The 19,404-nt window shown below is 37.0% G+C and overlaps 1 protein-coding gene across 7 annotated transcripts in view; it reads left to right on the top strand.

Annotated features, from left to right (window-relative positions):
* The window catches only part of LOC576159 (dual specificity protein phosphatase CDC14AB), a 66,866-nt gene that overhangs the window by 17,630 nt on the left and 29,832 nt on the right, over nt 1–19,404 (top strand). For all 7 annotated transcript variants that reach the window (XM_030996424.1, XM_030996429.1, XM_011676000.2 and 4 more), the window contains exons 6-10: nt 11,548–11,677; nt 16,329–16,416; nt 16,892–17,122; nt 17,953–18,091; nt 18,854–19,001. In XM_030996424.1, the coding sequence (XP_030852284.1) occupies nt 11,548–11,677; nt 16,329–16,416; nt 16,892–17,122; nt 17,953–18,091; nt 18,854–19,001 (736 nt within the window). The remainder of the gene's footprint in view (nt 1–11,547; nt 11,678–16,328; nt 16,417–16,891; nt 17,123–17,952; nt 18,092–18,853; nt 19,002–19,404) is intronic.

Consider the following 19,404-nt stretch of genomic DNA (forward strand, 5'->3'; position numbering starts at 1 on the left):
TCTTTTAAAGTCCACCCCAAATTTTATTAAGTTAAACCGAAAATGGAAATTCTTTTTGCCCAATTGATCGTGAGCCCCGCAGCCACTGAGCAGCGCCAGATCGACGTTGCTCTATCCCTTACTGTTGAACGCCAAACAAGGTAGCAGCAACTCCCGTCTTTTGGTATGACGCGGCCTGGGTTCGAACCCACGACCTCCCGGTTGTGAGGCAGACGCTCTACTGACTGAGCCAACACACTGGTCATGTACACACTTGTTTCTCATCAACAATTCTGCACCCTGAGCATTTTCCAACTCAGATCTGTTTACACTATCGACAGATACTGTACATGTACATGTAGGGCAGTAAATTCATAAGTCATCAGATAACGTCTCCATAAACATAACTTGCATTGCAACAAGTTTTGGAAAAGTATGTCAAGGTGTTTCCAAAGAGGTTCTTTTATACTGTACACCTGCCTACATGTACATGTACGTGTGGTTTGAAAAGATTCAAACTGTGTTGAAGGTCTTCTTTCACAGTTTCATGCCTGGCTGAGTTGCCATGTATTCATCAACATCCTTGACTCCTTTTCTTATAGAGGGTAACTACACGATCAGGAATCAATATTGCAACGTTCTTTCTACTATGGATGAGTATCAGAATTTGAAACTAGAGTGACTGGGTCTACATGTACATGTAGGTCTATCTCTTCTACTTGTACAACGTACCTGTAGTAAACCTACCCATTATTCCACTATATTAAGCTTAGATCAACAAGCCTTGTGCGTCTTTGTTTAAATCATTTAACATAAGATAATTATTTGAAACAGAAATGAATACATTTCAGTATTTACTTTAGAGATCTATTGGGTATGTAATGTAAACAGGAAATTGAAATCAATGCTTCAGTTTTCATCCATGTATTGTTATTCAGATGTCACTGGAGCATGCGATTTTTACATCATACGTCATTAAGCACAAGGCAGCCCGAGTGATAAAGTTCATGAACTTTTCAGTTTTCACCACGCCAGAAATAACTCCAGGATATTTCCATCAAACCCCAAACTCAAGTGAAATCTCTATTTATTTTGTTACAGCTGACAACCTTTCTATAAAGTGAATTTATTCATTTTATTTTGAGTGGCCTTGCTTGAAAAGAGGACAAAAACGTGATACTACTATAGTATGCTAAAATTAATATCGATGCCAATAAGCTTTGTCATTCGTTCACTTTATGGCAATAGATAGTTAGAATAGATAATCTCAGGCTAAATAAAAAAATGACCTGAAGATCCCTGTTCGAGAGCCTCTATCCCTCAGCCGGCCCTCCGAATTGCACCACTTTTGATTACGTTTTGCCGAGGGGGTAATATTGCCGAGCCGTGCGGCCATCATAATTGCGAGAGCTCGTGTTGCCGTGAATGCCAGGCAACAGTTAGTGACCATCTTTCGTCGCCATGCATTTTCATTGCAAGCAAGGGGCATCAGGATGGTCATGATGTCCAGGGCCTTATGGGACGGGTATCCTGTGCTTTAATTGCCAAAAATGGTATGCCCCATGAAGAAAGAGAGAGGGATAGATGGAAAGAAATAAAGAGGGAGAGAGAGAGATGAAGAGAGAGAGTGAGAGAAAGAGAGATGAAGCAAGAGAGAGAAAGATGAAAAGAGAGAGAGATGAAAAGAGAGAGAAAGATGAAAAGAGAGAGAGAGAGATGAAGCCAGAGAGAGAGAAATGAATAGAGATAGAGAGAAAGAGAAAGAGAGAAAGATGAAAAGGAAGATAGAGAGAAATAAATAGAGAGATGAAGCAAGAGAGAAAGATGATAAGAGAGATGGAGAGAGAAAGAATTAGAGAGGTAGATAAAGCAAGAGAGAGAGAAAGGTGAAAAGAGAGATAGAGGATGGACCTACTACTGTAGTTCCATGGATAGAGAGAGGTATTAAAACAAGGGTAAAGAAAGAAGATGGGCAATTTTGTTTTGTCAACTTTTCCTGTCACAATAAACCCATAAAGCACTCTGGGATTACTATGCAATAGACATGTATGCATGATGCAAAAGTATGAAGTACTTTACTCAAAATGATGACAGATGGATGTAGAGCAACATCATTAACTTGTAAGCTACTGTGAAGGGTCAACAATATTATCCTGAATTCTAATATTGACCCAATATGAAATGGTAATTATTTGTTCACTATTTTTCTATAAAAACACATACAAAAATGAAATGTTTATTAAATCATAGGACAATATTCTAGATGTACTTAGAGGAATGGACACTTCTGTCTTTAGTCTATCTCTGTCAAGTGGTCCTTCCATATACATGTATATCCGTGATGCCTGTCTCTTCCCTCTCTGCTCGCTTTCCAATCAGTGATAATTTGAGGATGTTTGTTGCTAGGTGACCTTTAGGAGTGCTCTGAGGGCATCCATCATGGCCCGCGATTGACCAATAGCAAAGAAGAGAGCCAACTTGATAACTTGATAGATACGTGGACAGGTGCATGTGCCCTTTGGCAGACTTTTTTTCTTGTTTCTCTCTTTTATTTTATTTTGTCCCCCCCCCCCTTCTCCTATCACAAATGTAGCCTGTCTTAATTCTGCAAGTGTACTTTCAGAAATTACCCCTTCTCAATGCCCCTACCTTGATAGGAATTAAGATCTACACTGTATGCATATCTGACACTGTTGATGATTTTCTGTTACTTACACTAACATTTCAGGAAGGAAATTGCCTTGTTTTAAAGAAGGATGTTGTTTCTCATGATTTGCAAGATATTTTGGCAATGCTCCAGTTGAGAGAATTATTTTTAGGTTCTATTTAACTTTTGTAAATGTATAGATCTGTTCAAAGGGCAGTGCAAGTTGTAGATGTAGACAATGTTACTGGTATAGAACTTGGAATTTCTTTGAAATGATTCTGCAAGCTATAATTTTTAGGTTATTCATACAGTGGTATGAATTTTTTTTTTCTTCAATGAAATTATTCTTTTACCATAAAATATATTAGGTAAAGTACTGGGGAACATGCTAATAACCTTTCTTATTTCCCCCTAGATACATGTATAAATTGGAAAGACCATGTTACATGTACAGGGTATGTTTGTTTTTGTTTTTAACCAAACAAAATAAACCTGTATGTAAAGTCTACCTGCCTTTAAAGGTCACTTTTCTTTTCTATGTTGTGCAAGAAGTTAAGAAGTTACAGTGAAATCTATATTGGGTCTCACTGTTTATAAGAGGAAGCAAAATTGTCTTGTATCAAAGAAAAATATTATTTGTCCTCATTTCGCCAGAGATAATTTATACATGACAAGATTCCATACATGGGGTCATTTAAGGATATCCTTTAAAAAATAAAATGAAATAAGCATGTCCTGGTACATATATACATACATACATGTACATGTAGCCCCCCTGCCCCCCCCCCCCCAATCCAACTTGTTTGAATAGTTGTACAAATACAACATGTGTGTGGGGGGTCCTAGCCCTAGGTCTTAGCTGAATTTAAAGTCATTTGCCAACAGATTTCTGTACACTTTACCCTCTGTGTTTTGGTCCTTGAATTGTGAAATGGAACATTTCTTTTATAAATCTTGGCATGTAATCGTAATCAACCAGAGGCTGTAATGTGGTGTACTAACCTAACAAGCAATGATATTTTGTAGGAACCCCCCTCCCCTCTTGAAGTTCATTTTTCACAGCTGTTTTTTATTTCACAATGTCTTATGATGAGCCCCCGAACAATAAACAATTGAAATTGTATTATACAGGATTGCTTGTAAATGATGGCAATTATAATTTCATCCTACACTATATACTCTATTAACCAAAGTGAATCTACCTACATGTATGAAAGCCGTTATTGCACTTTGACCATTGATATTGAGGCAATCATGCAATGTATTATTTAGCTTCTATGGGGACTAGGAGATACTGTAATTAGTTGAACTCTGTCACCTGAAATCCGTGCTTTGTGATCCCTGTACTAAAATCGTGTCAATAACAATGCATGCTCTCTTTATGAAGTGGACCTGAAAATTGAATCTTGACTACTCAATTTAAGCCGAAATAATTATATAAATGTAGCTAGAGATGAACAAAAAAGAGAGTTAATTTAAGGTTTGAATGTATTATGAAATGTCTATGTATTATCTGATTGTCATTGTATGTTTTCTGATTGTTCAAATACATGTAAATAATAATAATAATAATAATGTCAGTCTACAAGCCTCATTGCAAAAATTGCAAATAGTATTTTGTTAAAACATACATGAATTTAGGCCAAGAGAAATAGATTCATATATTAAGTGCATATTTTCTTATGTGTTTGTAAAATCTAGAAATGTATCAAGAAAAACGGCACTTTCAGGAATAATAATTAATACATGTACAGTAAGGCTGCAACGGATAGTCGAATGCTCGAGTACCCGCACAGTTGACAACTACTCGGGTACGATTTCTTGTACCCGAATATTCAGCCGCAAAAAAAAAAAACAAAAAAAAATTGTCCAAGCCGATGCTTACCTGTGCCAGGGAGAGTGGCGGCCGCTGGCATGGTACCGTCGGTAAAAATGTTTCCCAACTCGAGCACTGTCAGACTCACCACTCAAGAAACTGGGACCAAATGTCCGGATTTCTGTTTGGACTCGGAAGACAATGGATTATTCTGCCATCTTTGTTTTTTTAAAACAGCATTGTTTACTGTTATTATTATTATTAAATCGGCAACTCGAAGTAAAATTGCATGCGTTTTCGGCGAAACTGGGATATTGCACCAGTAGTATGGTGGTGGCAAAAAATTTAAAAAAATCAAAAAATTCAAATAAAATCAAAAAGTTAAAAAAAAATTCCAAAAAATTATAAAAAAATATGGCATCCGAATATTCTAGTATTTGCTTGTAAGCCTGGAAGTGTACTCGGGAACCTCATTACACTGTTGTGCACAGCCTTAATGTACAGTATCATGAAAGCCCCCTAATCACTTTTTCAAAATCTGGATCAGAAACCAGTACCGTATTTGCCGGCGTATAGGCCGCAGTATTTTTGGAAGAGAAAATATCAAAAGGTCGGGGTGCGGCTACATGTATGCGGCGAAAGAGTAAATTTTTTTTTTTTTTTTTTTTTTTTTTTTTAGTTTCGATTTATGGCGCTATGCCTGGCAATGTCTCCCAGCTCAGTAATCAGTGTGTTGACTCACCACTCAGAAACTACAACAACACTAAAACTTGACTGTCATCTTGGTTTGAAAGTAATCTTTCTAATAGATCTCAATATGTAGTTTATAATAATAGTTCCTCAAATTTTTTTCTATAACAAATGGTGTACCACAAGGTACACCACTGGTACCATAGGTACTTTATTGTTTTTAATTCACATTAATGATCTTACACATTCTTCTAAAAACGACATTGTTACTATTATTTGTGACAAGTTTACAAGCACAAATCAGCGCCTTTAACTGCACCTCGATGTAAAATGAAGGTCCTTCCACGCGTGGGTTTTCGGCAGCAAAACAACAACAACAAAACAAAAACAAAATCGGGGGTGCGGCCTTTACGCCGGCAAATACGGTAATAAATATAACTTGAACTTATAGAATAAGGATATAGTCGTGGCCTCATTTTTTGTTTGCCTTACTTTTTTCTCTCTCAATGGAGAGACACCAAACTTTCAACACTTGCTACTAAAGTGATTTGATATTGACATAGCGGTGAGATTGACCCGTGTCCATGTTGGTATTTAGGAGTAATGAAATCTTCATGTTTACCTGTAGGCTCTGCAATGTGGTTTCTCATGTCGGTTTCAGTTGTGACACTGAACCTAGGTAACTTGGTTAAGTTCATGAAAATAGCATCCACCCACTTTTTGTCCCTTCTTTCTTTCACCTCCATTGCAAGTTTGCAGTCTTCTACATGCATCTCTTAAAGGTAATACAAAGTTTTGGGAAATTTTGAAAATTGGGTGGATAGTGATTCTTTACAATCTTGATATATTTGGATGCCCATGTGGATGTCTTATAAGCACTAGAAAAGTTAGCCCCTAAGACACTTCTGCTTTCGAGAAAACTTGAATATACAAATTTACCGATGCTCCCGGTAAGTTTTGATGAATTTCAAATAGCGCCTTCGGCCATACAATGGTAGCTGTGACCATGAAAATCTCAGAATATGTAGTTGTGATATATCATTTCCAAACCGGAATAGCTAATCGGTCGATTTTAGTCAAGAAAAATTGTTTCATAGCTTAATATCTTGAACTTGAGAGGTAGCTATACAACATAAAGAGTTTATTATTTACGATTGCACTACTTAAGACTCGATTTCAACCGCGACAACGATCACTGAAAATTGTAGGATCGCATATGCTTCCAATATGTTCATTTTAACCAAATTCATGACCCCATACCAAAACTTTGTATTACCTTTAAGTTCAAGAAACTAGCATCCCACCCACTTTTTTTTCCCCTTTCTTTCTTTCACCTCCATTGCAAGTTTGCAGTCTTCTACAAGCCTCTCTTAATGTACATAGTCGCTGTTGATATCAATCACAAATACATGTACTGTAAGTTGCGATTAATATCAACTCAACAGGGCCCAGGATACTGATTTCTCACAAATATAAATGTACATATGTGAGTTCAGATTTAGTGAAGTTTCAAGAAAGTACGTATCAATCATTTTGATACTTGCTTTTATATTTTGAATTCATTTCTTCTCATCATTGATATCTACTCCAAGACTGATACCATATAGAGTAATAAAGTTGTAAATAGATCATGCGATTGCATTGTGAAAGATACGATGTGCATGGAATTGATCAGAAAAGGTTGATCATCTAGCATATAAGTATTGGTGTGTACTGCAAGGTTCTGGAATCATCAAAATGATAGAAATTTGGCTCAGTCTTCGTAAAGTTACAAGCACTGTTCACAGAAAGATGTATATGGGACTACGTGTACGTGCGCGACACATGCGTTTATCTCTCACAGTCCAATAGATAAACTAATTTAGCAAATATATCAATTAGTAGGCGGTTTCCCGGCAACATTTTTATCATCATGTATTAGTCAAAATATATTCTTTCACATGATTGGTAATAAGAGCTTCCATTTCATTTTTTGAAATTGGGGCATTTCCAATACTGGTCTTTACCTTTAAAATCAGTGTCATTGTTTTTGTACATAATTTGTAACATTTCGTTCAATTGATCATGTCATGTAATAAACTAAAGAAAGATCTTGAAGCTATGTATCTCCAAACAACTCTATTGAATATCCCAGACAATAGCCTACATGTACATGTTGTATGTATTGAAATGAATCCAAAGCCCATTGGTACAATCACAACCTCACAAACATTTCAAGCTGATCTCTCGTGGTGCCTTTGACATTGAATCTACAAAATGGCAGAGAAACTTTAGCCGCGTTTGCCTTCCAGTCGATTATTTTGAATCCCGTGTTACCTTAGAATCTGGATGGATTCAAGGTCAAACAGGGATGAACTCTAATGTGGCGTCACCTCTAGGGGCTTCTGTGTTTGTCTGTGACTGATACATTGTTTAGATTAGCTCGAATCTGATATATTAATTTCATGTGGCTATAGCCTTGTTTCTAAAGGCACTCGTTCATTTATCCCGAAAAGTCCTCCGAAGTGAAAGATAATGGGCTTCTTACATAGTTGTGATTAGTACTTGAAAGGGGATGATCTGTCTGAAAGGCTTTTGTATGTAAATCATCTAGGTGACATATCACTAAAACAGATAACAAATAAATGTTGAAATTACAGCCTTAAGTACTGGTATGTGGTGTATATGTACATGTCTGAAGATATAGTCTTTGGATCCTGTTGTAGGCAAAACAGACTTGTTTGAAGCATGTTATTTTACCTCTAAGGATTTCAAATAACAAGCTGTTGGGCTTACATTTGTTCATATCGGTAATTCGGTATGCAAGAAATCTAAAATAAGAACTGAGCAGAACAAATTTACAAAACTACAACCCTCTTGTCAGAAAATCTTCTGTGCAAACATCCACTTTCTACTTAAGAGCTCAGCTATTAAGGGGCTATTGTTGTTGAATCACAGTAAATACTAGACTTTACGTTTTAATCGCTTGTTGCTAGGCTTCAAAGACTATGTTTACACGGGACCATACCATCCTAGTTTTAAACTCTACGTTTGCGAAACTTCAAAGTTATAAACGACAATCCACTAGCAAAGATGAGTGTTCACAAGGGACAGAAAGAATGAGAATTCAATGTCTGTGAAAGCATGCATTTTAATTACAATCATGTGTAATTTCATATTTAATTGCATTGGCATTATACATAACTTTGAGTCAAGACCCCCCCCCCCCCCCATCGCTACTTTTAGTTATCACGCTAAACTTAAGACCTGTTGATGTAAATTTTGATTTAAGTTTGGTAACCACGTTCAAGATAACTTTGAAGTTAAAAAACAAGACCTTAATTTCAAGTTAGATGACTATCGTGTGAACCTCACTTATTAAGATGGCTTTTATTGTTCGTAAATCCACCAGCAGTTGTTCATAACCAACTATGATATTGGAATAAGTGCCATATATGTTAACTCAACTGATGTCCGGTTGTGGTTTTATACCCAAGCTAAAGGATCATTATGATATCTTATTGTTAGTCTGGCTTCCAGGAAAGATATTTTCTCACTTTTCATGAAAATAATTATTACAGAATCTAGAGTATAAACTGCTCCCTGTCTCTACTTTTCTTCAAAGTAGAAGATGTACATGTTACAGACGACATGAAATCTGCCTTTGTAACTTTGTGTTAATGATACGTGTAGCTTCATTTTAACTGGTAACAGAGAACAAAAATTTGCTAAGGACTTGATAATGCCAGTAACTTTCGCAAGCCTCAACTTACGGACATAAAGAATTTCCTATGATAAAAGTTTAAGATTACAGTACACGAAGACTGCTCAATGGAGATGAGAAAAGTAGTCTTTACATACGGGTTCCTTTAGTATAGGTTTCAATAAGAAATGATTTTCAAGGGGAACAATAATAGACAGGTGGAGTTTCTATACAGGTGTGTTCGCTAGGGTACATGTAGGTTTCACTGTACGATCCTCATTGTTGAACGCCAAACAAGGTAGCAGCAACTCCCGTCTTTTAACGTCTTTTAGTATGACGCGGCCGGGGTTTGAACTCACGACCCCACCTACTGACTGTGGAGATAGCGCATGTAGACCTTTGTGTGACTTTTTGAGAGCCTTGAATATCAAAACTATCATTTCTATTTCTGCTTCACTGGAGTGGGCAGTCCTGCCATAAGCCCATCCAGTAACCATGGAATATCTTCCTCCCAACTCTCAAAACAAGAAACTTTGACAAGAAGCCAAGATGATCATGTGGACCGTTGATTGATGTAAAAAGTGCAATAGTGCAAGAGGGCAGAAAATTTCCAATAGGAAAGGCCTATGTGTGCATATATGTGTACATACTATAATCCTTTGTAAAGTTTTTTTGACATTTTGATAAAGGTATGAAATGAATGTAACCATGGGATATCTTCCTCCCAATTCTCAAAACAAGAAACTTTGACAAAAAGCCAACATTCCATAGATGTAAAAGTGCAAGAATTCAATAAAAGGTCACAAGATTCATCAATACGATGACAGAAATAGGCTATGTATGTACGTTTTACCGATATGGTTTTATAGGTACTTCTAAACGGTAGTCACGAATACCATCCAACTTTCAAAACAAGAAACTATGAACTTTATTCAGAAGGCCAAGAGGATAGACTATTGATAGATATAAAAAATGCAAAGGTTACTTGAAAAAGGGGTAGGTTTTAACTTTTATGTTTTTTAAATTCAATAAATATATTGCTTCTTTACAGTCAGAATCCATTTTTGTATGTAGACCACTAGACCTCGCTCATCTACTTAACTTATATATCCTGCAGGAAATTCTAGCCAACCCTAAGATGCACCTGTATGCTCTCTTCTCCTTCATCTTTCTCTAATCAATTTACGGGGACATTCACAGAGGCTGATAGATTTTACCCTTAATCCCAAGCCAAGCTGCTCGCATGCATGCCAGCTTACCATAGCAGTCATCATCTTCATGCAAGAAATGAATATTGATGGGGTACAAGGCTTCTGGACGGGGTCCTGCATGAAGTGGGTTCTTATAAATAATGAGTTAATGGACTACTGAAACTTTGCAGCGAAGGTGGTTACGAAGATGGGGCAAGGTGGTGGTTGGGGGGGGGGGGGGCGTGGTGGGGTACAGGCCAATAGGGGAGAATGCCCATGGGTAGGCTTTTCTTTATTGAAGTTCAAACTGTTAGAGGGCATATAATATGGAGATTCCAAACATTCAGTGACCACCTGTTGATACAGACCACTTGTAACGTTAACCTCATGACAATGTTGCAGAGTCTATTGGTGTGGATACAAAGACGTTGAGATCTGCATTATTTACAAAAAACCTGTGCTGTTTTTGCCCCCCCCCCCCCCCCCCCCCCACCTTTGAGTATGTCATAGATCCTCATAGAATTTTTTACTCTTTGCTATTTGTAACAACTCTGGCCTTTATAGACAATTTATACATACACTTTATGTTTTGACTTAATCTTTATAGTCTTTAATACATGTAGCTGATGTGTATTACTGTTGTCTGAGGTACATGCACTGTATGAAGAAAGCCTTTCTATAAAGGGGGAAGGGTTAGCTAGATCCTTAATTAAAGTTCAATGCAAACAGGTGGTTTTTGCAGTATAATCATTATCTCTACCTGACGGAGGCCCTTATTAGGTACTTCTTGTGTGTTTGCTTGTATCAGTTATTTATAAGTGTGGGTGTAAAAGGGTTGCAGCTGAACCAGCACTAGACCCTGTTCACATTAAGACTAAAAGTCATTTTACACTGTGCCCTAATTTAGGGGCGCTGCTGAAGCACCCGTACATAGATTGACTTTAAAATTCAAAATTGTGGAATATCATAGGCACAGCACTCAGTCCGATATTGGAGTCTTTGATGTAGACTGTTGCTTCAAAGTTTCAAATAGTGTGTGTTGACGTGGCATGGGGCAAAACATAAAATGTATGTAATTGTTGCTGGAGTAGCTGGACTATCCCCGATCTCTCAGATATGCTAGCATTGGCTTGTAAACAATTCTGAAAAGTTAGAAAGCGCCACACCAGCTGATGTACTTGCCATTGTAGCAGAGAGATCATATGGGAATTCTCAGTTCCCTGTATGATTGTATAAAGTTGAAGTTTAGCAAAGTCAGCAAAACTGGTATTCCATTTTATCCTTTTCTTTTTTATCAATTTGCACTCTTCCTTGAATGTTTGATTATCAATTTTTTCCAGATTTTTCTGTTGCATAACTCCGGTCAGTGTTAAATTAAAATGATGGTTCTCCCATCCTGAAAGAAATATAGTGGATTAAAACAGTATTCTTTTTTATGTTCATTTGATATCAAATGTGAATACTTTAACCTTACATGTGCAACAAACGTCACTTCCCTGAAACTGCCTCTAACATCTATCTTTCTTCTTGTCTTCTAATGCAGGGACGCTTCGTTTGGTGCATGCACGTACAACCTTACACTATTGGACTGCTTGAAGGGCATCGACAAGGCAGTCACGCACGGCTTCCTCGACTTTGAGAACTTTGATGTGGAGGAGTACGAGCATTACGAGGTACGCCAGATTTGATATTCAGATTCTTTCGTCAGATTGTCGTGTCTGGGGATACCGCAGAGTGCAATCGCTGAAGTGTTGATTCCATTATTTATTGCTTAGCTTCACAGGAATAACGCTTGAGCAAGCAAACATTGTACATGAACATGGGTTTCTTTCAAACTTCTATTACAAGCATGTAGTCAATGTTATGTTCGACAATGATTTCAATTTCAGTCATAACAACTGGATATCGTGGATGATCTTCCGTTTACCCATCTGAAACAATGAAAATCCTGAAACCTTTAAATTCATGAGCACAAGAAAAACAAACACATAAATCCCACACCAGTTGTGTAGATTTTAACTGGTACCTCAGTCGCCTACATTTGAAAGAGATTGATATTATTTTGTTATTAGAATTTGGGTGGCAAGTATCTTTGCCCTCCTAAACACACAGTCCTATCATACCTAAAAGCTCCAGTTTCAGCACTAAATTTCAAGAGTAGCCCAACTATTTAAAACCCATTCCTATCAGATTGTTTCCGACCAAGACCGCAATAACAAAATACTCCAAAATGGTTATAAATAAACCAGCAATATTTCATATCTGATCATTCTGAGGAATCTAAAGGTTATCTAGAGGTCGACTCGGAGGCACGCCAAGGTCAATGCCAGGGTGAGACGAGACCGATGTGGGCGTATTTTTTTCTTCTTTTCCCCTACATTCTGGGTCTCGCTCATGGACAGGCATCTGTAGTCATCTGTAAAGTTAGATGACAAGGGGGGGGGGGGGGGGTGGGGCCTCCAGAGTTGGAATAATTTGGACCGCTGTATGAAGAGAAGAATCCATTTGAAAAGAGAAGCGTTTTAGATTTGTAAAAAAATGAGGTCAGATCCCTTTATGGTCTAATGGAAAGCCATAAATCTACAAGTTTGTTTGTTTACGATACATCAAGATTACTATTTGAGCCTGTTTCTTTTTCATGATCATTGCCCTAGATTATTCATTCAAAGTCAAAGTTATGAATAAAGATTTGCATTATTTTTTAATACTAAATTCTTGCTCTTGGTGGACGTTGAATTTTTGTTTTTCTTCAAACAAACGGAAGAGGGCTGGAGCCTCTTTCTATTTCCCAATTTTCAAATATGGTTTTAGTTAGGCCTACTGCTTGAAAGATTTTGATAAAAAGAAGAGTCAAGTCTGTGTGGGAGTAAAAAAGTTCTCAATGGAAACTAGAATGTGCAGCTGGGTAATACAGGTTGTTGTTTAGGGGACAGGTTTTACTGAATAGGGAGTTGAGTCAATTTCTTTTCCTTGATTAACATGACTCCAGTTCGGTTGCAGGAAAAGCAATCTGTATGAATACTTGGTTCAATTTTCAAAATTCAGCTACTCACAATCATGACTTGTTTGACCGTAGTAGCTTTGATTGAAGTCCAATAAATTCCAATTTGGAAATACAATTTTCAACATCCAGAGGAGTCTGACTGCATCTCTTGTAATGCCTGCATTCTAAATTGTTTGGATTACAGGCTTAGATTGGCAATGATTTGAAAAGGGAACTTGCCTCATCCAGAAGGGCATTATTCAATGTAATTTTTGCCATATTTCTTCTCAAGTTATGTCGTTCATAGAATATGTGTTCTGTACTACATGATTTTCAGTAGGAACAGGTACACATTCAACGCTATATTTTGTAAATAATAATAAATAATTAAACAGTGCTTATTAAATATTAAATAACGCTTTGAATAACATGTAGAACTGTTGCTTTTGATACTTTGGTTACTAATTTGTCAAATAATCAGATCAATGCTTCTTCATAACTATGTTTATCTTCTGAATACGTATCCTTTGAGTATATTTACAAACATTTTAATTCTACTTTGTTTGATTAACATTATTTCTTGTTGCAGTATTGCTGCACATACATTCATGTAGTCCCATCTCTTAGAGGGATCGGGATAAACATGCTTTAAATTGACTGCACGGGTGATTGAATGACAAAAGTGCTCATGAATAAATCCATGAAACAGATAGAGCCCGCCAAAATGACAATGTCAATTGATGAAGTATCAATTCTCGCTACCCTAAATAGGTACGAAAATCTCGAAATTCGCGAGACGAGGTAATTTTCACTCTCTCGGGTCGTCACTACAACTTCCGGTATAGAGTCCCATCCCGCTGGCGCTAGCGCCTGTGTTCGCTGTGCAGAGTTTTCACGCACGCTAAAATCAGGGTTCTTACGCTTGGAATCATGAGCCCAGCACTGTGCAGCCTCACAAAAGTAAACCATCGTCACTGATGTCAAAAGACGCAAAAAACAACGAATGAAATGTTCAAATAAACGTTGAAATATTTGCGAAAAAAAAAAAAAAGACCGAGCAGACGACATATTCGGTGTATACACGTTGTGTTTTACGTTTGCGCTATCGCGCCTAGTAATATAGCGCCTGCACAGGAAGCTGTAATGTCGAAAAGCTATCCCATAATGCAATGCGCGTTTTCAGGATTTTCCCCGGATCTCGGCAGAATCGCTATTTGGGGTAGCGAGAATTACCATGGAGGTTTATGCATGAGATCGGCAACTGAGAACTAGGAAGACGTTAACGCGTATCGCTTTACATGAGCTAATGCCCTTCTGGCTCTCAGCAGATGATATGCCCATGTAGAAAGCAGTCAGCTTGTTATTCAGCAGTTTTGTTTTAAAACCATGCCCTAGAAGCAATAACATGCAAGGGGACCCCTTTGAATTCCATATCAAAATTGAGAATTCCTTGTTGTTTTCGTGGTGGCGGCGCCACTTGATTTGTATGCATGAGTATGATTTGCCAATTTGATTTGATTCCTTCAGCAAATTTACATCATTGCGCGTTGCCTAGCGACAGGCATCCCGCTTTCTCCCGTGAACAGGGGAGGGATGCGGTGTGACGTGCTGGAGCGTGATGTTTGTTCCGCTCGAGGCAGTTTTTGAGAAGAGGAGAGGAGAGATGAAAAATGTTTCTTTTCTAGCATATTTCTTGGTCATTGAACTAAAGTCTGATGTACTGTTATGGATAAATCGGGTCAACGTATTTTGCTTGGTATTCTTCATTGAAGTTGCCCTCATAATATATGAGTTCAGTCATATCATATGGAAATGTTGACATTTTAAAGCGAAATCCTTATTAACGGAAATGAAATCCCACCATGTACATCCATAATCAGGTCAATGTATTTTGCTTGCTATTTTTCATTGAAATTGCCCTCATGATATTTGAGTTTATTAAGAAGATATCATTGACAAGGAAATGTTGACATTTGATGGCAAGAATTTTATTATGAATACTAATGTACATACTATTATTAGTGAATATTCCATAATTTATCTAGAATACAGAAGTTTCAAGTAAACTCTACATGTATGGCAAGATATTTAAAGAAACTATTCTCTATAAACTGTACATTGTAGGTACATGTAGTATTTGGTTCAGTTTCTCTTTCATCTCCTACACATATTTTGTATGAAGTTCAAACAAGCCCCTTCAGAAAAACGTTGTTCTCACCATGTTTACAGATCTGTGGTGCAATACATTTGTGCACTTGCACAAATCATTGACACATGTAGCTTTATTATCATTGTATTGTGCAGAAACTTAACAATGTGTTGTTGACATAGATCGCAAGGGAATGAATAAGTTCCCATACATATTAGTTTCATTTTGAGGAAATTGCTTTCCGCTTCATATCGTCTATTGAGAACGAGAAAAGGTTAACTCTTGTTTTTAAGAATATCCTTATGGCTCTCTGTGTGTTAAAGAGATACATTTGACATTAATAAATCACATCGGATAATTATAAACCTCTCACAGAGTACAAGACATTGCCAATGATATGCAGTGAAACCTGTCTGTAAAGACCACCCAAGGGAGACAAGAAAATTAATCTTTATAGGCAGGTGGTCTTTATGTAAAAGTTCCTTTAATACATGTTTCAATGAGAAACCATTTTAAAGGGAAACACGACATGTGGTCTTTGTAAACAGGTGGCCTTTCTATACAGGTAGTCACTATTAAAAAGCAGGTTTGACTACTTCTATCTGGGTTGAATTTTCGGTTGGTTCCAGAAGATTCATGATTACTGATCATTTAATCCAGTATTCCTCCTTAATTTGTGTTAAAGGGATAGGGTATTTTTGTTTCAGATTCTGAAACAAAATCCTGGTTTTAGCTCCTGCTGCAATCATAATTATAAACCTTTAGGTCAGTCAGGAACCCCATGACCTTTACAAGCCGATCACCTGTCTGATTATCAAGATATTTATGATTGGAAATCGAAATTCCAAAAACCGTTTTTGTAACAGTTTTTATAACACTACAGTCTGATGGGGAAAAGGAGTATGGTAAAACCGGTCACTCAAAGATTTTCACTTTTTTGAGGCACTTCATGATCATTTTTAAGCGCAATTTCTTAGGGCTTCAATATTACACCATATCACAGATCCTGATAAAACATAGGATCATTCATCTCAGATTTGGCGTTGTTAAACGAATCCTTTAAAAGTGAAAATAAACAAATATTCTGCGTTTCTTTTGGAGTAATATTCTGTTTACACTATGAAGTGTACAAATACCAATGTAACCTTACATTTAATACGATTCCTTTTCTTTTCATCCTTTATATTTACAGAGAGTAGAGAATGGAGACTTCAATTGGATAGTACCCAACAAGTACCTAGCTTTCAGTGGGCCTCATCCAAAGAGCAAAATTGAAAACGGTAATTTTCAAAACTTTTGGTTATTATCATTGTAGTGTTCTCCACCCTTTTCCAATCTACATGTACATCTGTAAGTAGCATTAATGGGTCTGAGCAGTGTTTTAGCTGTAGACTACATGCCTACATTTACTTACATTTGTTGTATGTTGCAGCTGTGTATGACACAACCAAATGTCAGACAGATATACACTGTAGGCTGGCTGTGAATACAAAATGAGTTCTATTTGAGAAAGTTGAGGAAAAAATCTCCACCTGCACGTAAATCCATATTTCTGCAAACCCCCCTTCTTTTTTACCAAAAAATATATATAACGAAGTAACGTCCAGGAGCTGCTTAAGTTGAGTTCTGAATCATCTCATTACTGTCTAAATGTTTTTTATGCAAAAGACCAGTGTTTGAAATATTACTTTTTGTAGGGAATGATTAAAACCATAAAGAAGATATTGAATGATGTTCTTTTATAACCAATTTCAGGTTATCCATACCACGCACCTGAGGCATACTTCCCCTACTTCCGAAAGCACAATATCACATCAATAGTCCGACTGAACAAGAAGATCTACGATGCCAGACGTTTTACCGATGCTGGCTTCGATCACTATGACCTGTTCTTTATCGACGGTAGCACGCCCAGCGATTCGATCCTGCAGAAATTCCTTGCGATATCAGAGAGTTCGGAAGGTTCCCTCGCTGTCCATTGTAAAGGTAGGCTTTTCGTATTGATGCTCTGGGTATTCTTTATGTGACCACTTGTATAGAAGGACCACCTGTCTACAAAGACCACACATTTTGTTCCCCTTGACAATGGTTTCTCATTGAAACATGTACTAAAGGAACCTGTACATATACAGTATAGGACACTTTTCTTGCCTCCCTTGGGTGGTCTTTATAGACCGGTTTCACTGTATATGGGGGTCCTGTGTGTAGGACAGTCATCACAAATGCATTTAAAAGCCCACTGCACCATTGGTATTAGTTAGGAAGTAACCATTTGATATAGGGAATTCTTTGATAACACTAAAATTTGATAACATTCCCCGTACACAGATGGCACACTCTCAGAGATGCCAACCCTTCCTGATTTTCAGGGAGGCTCCCTCAACAAAAAAGACAACAACAAAAATTATACTCACTCCATACAAATTTTAATGCCTCCTGATTTGTTGAAAGATTACTCCTATTATGCTGTTTGCAATTGATAAGAACCTCCATGATTTCTGAATGAATCCTCCCTGAAAGCTGAATGTAAAGGTTGGCATATAGTTCTGCACTCTTTTTTTTTTTTGCAATGATTTTCTTTTTCTTTCGATTAAGAAACGATGAAATTGGTATTGTACAGTCAAACCTGCTTTAGAGACAACCTTTCTACAAAGACCACATCTTTTGTTTCCCTTGAAAATGATTTCTCATTGAAACATGTACTAAATGAACCTGTCTACTAAGACCACTTTTAGTGTTTCCCTTGGGCGGTTGCTATAGACAGGTTAAACTGTATTTATAAAGCAGTATTCTTGATGTTGTTTGTCTTGTTACAGCTGGTCTTGGCAGGACGGGCACACTGATAGGATGTTACATCATGAAGCACTTCAGATTCACAGCAGCAGAGGTGATAGCTTGGATGAGGATATGTCGGCCAGGCTCAGTCATTGGGCCTCAGCAACACTACATGGAAGAGTGAGTGCAGAGTCTTCTTACCCGAACACTCCATTAGTATCCTGTTTGTCTTTGATTGTTGAGAGTTGCTTTATAACTAGCGACACTATACTTGTATGATATACAATGTATGTGTAGAAAAAGTATTGGTAGACTACAACTTATGCAACTGATTTTTAGAATAATTTAACCAATATCAAAATTTATATTAATTTTCATTAATTTTCATCTGCCACAAAGTTTTTTGGTCGTGATGATTATTATCTGTGTTTAGCCATTGTGTATGGAAATTATGTCTTTAATTATTTGTATATAATGTATGGATATACTGAATGTGATGGAATTTGTTTTGAAAATAAAGAACCCTGTGGAACGGGGGATTTTTTTTTTTTTAATTTAAATTTATGATTATTGCATGATTGCACTACTCATTTATGAAATAGAGCTAATCCTTCATCAGCAACAGAGGAATTCGTCATTTGAGAAAATTTCAGTACAAAACAAATGAAAGAGGTACTCAAACTTATTATATACATGAGTTAGAGATATGCCAATTTGCATTTGTAATCAATTTCAATTTTATATATTTGTAACTCACTCATTGTTAATCATATTCTCTTCAATCTTTCACTGATATGTTTCTTTTTGTTATTATTAAAGCCAACTTATTATAAGTTTGGACTTCCCCTTCAATGAGTTTATATTTTGGAAATTAATGATCAATAGGTAGTAAGTCTCTCTTCATTTATTAATTGTTAATTTCTAATTTGATCAATCTTTCAGGAAGCAAGCAGCGATGTGGGTGCAAGGAGACATCTTTAGGAAGAAGGCCAGGGAAGGGCAGATTGCAAATAAGAACAGCGTGTCCAGGATACTCTGTAGTGCTGTAGACGATATCTCCATCAACGACGATAGAGGAATATCCTATGGGGTAGGTGCAGCTTAGAGGAGGGTGGAGAAGAAAAACAATGTTGTCAGATTTTGATAAATTTAGCATGTATATAAAGAAGAAAGTATTATAAATGAAATAAAGTATGAAAGCCAAACAATGTCATCCAGCCAAGAAATCTTCGTTTGAAGTGACCGATTTGCAACTCTAAATTTTGTCCGCTGTGTATTATACTCTGTTTTTACATCCGGGACTTGTGTGACGTAAGAGGGAAGACCCGCCGCTAAGAAGCCAGTTCATAGTTGCAGTCTGAGCATGAGCAGATAAAGGTCATTGCAGACCAAATTGTGAAATACACGGAGACAGAATAATGGATACGTGCTCATGAAAGTTATGTAATTATTATTCATTTATGCACCAGCAGTGCACTCCATGACACACAGGT

This window comes from Strongylocentrotus purpuratus, unplaced genomic scaffold, assembly GCF_000002235.5.
Source record: "Strongylocentrotus purpuratus isolate Spur 01 unplaced genomic scaffold, Spur_5.0 spur5_scaffold_3, whole genome shotgun sequence".
NCBI lineage: Eukaryota > Metazoa > Echinodermata > Echinoidea > Camarodonta > Strongylocentrotidae > Strongylocentrotus > Strongylocentrotus purpuratus.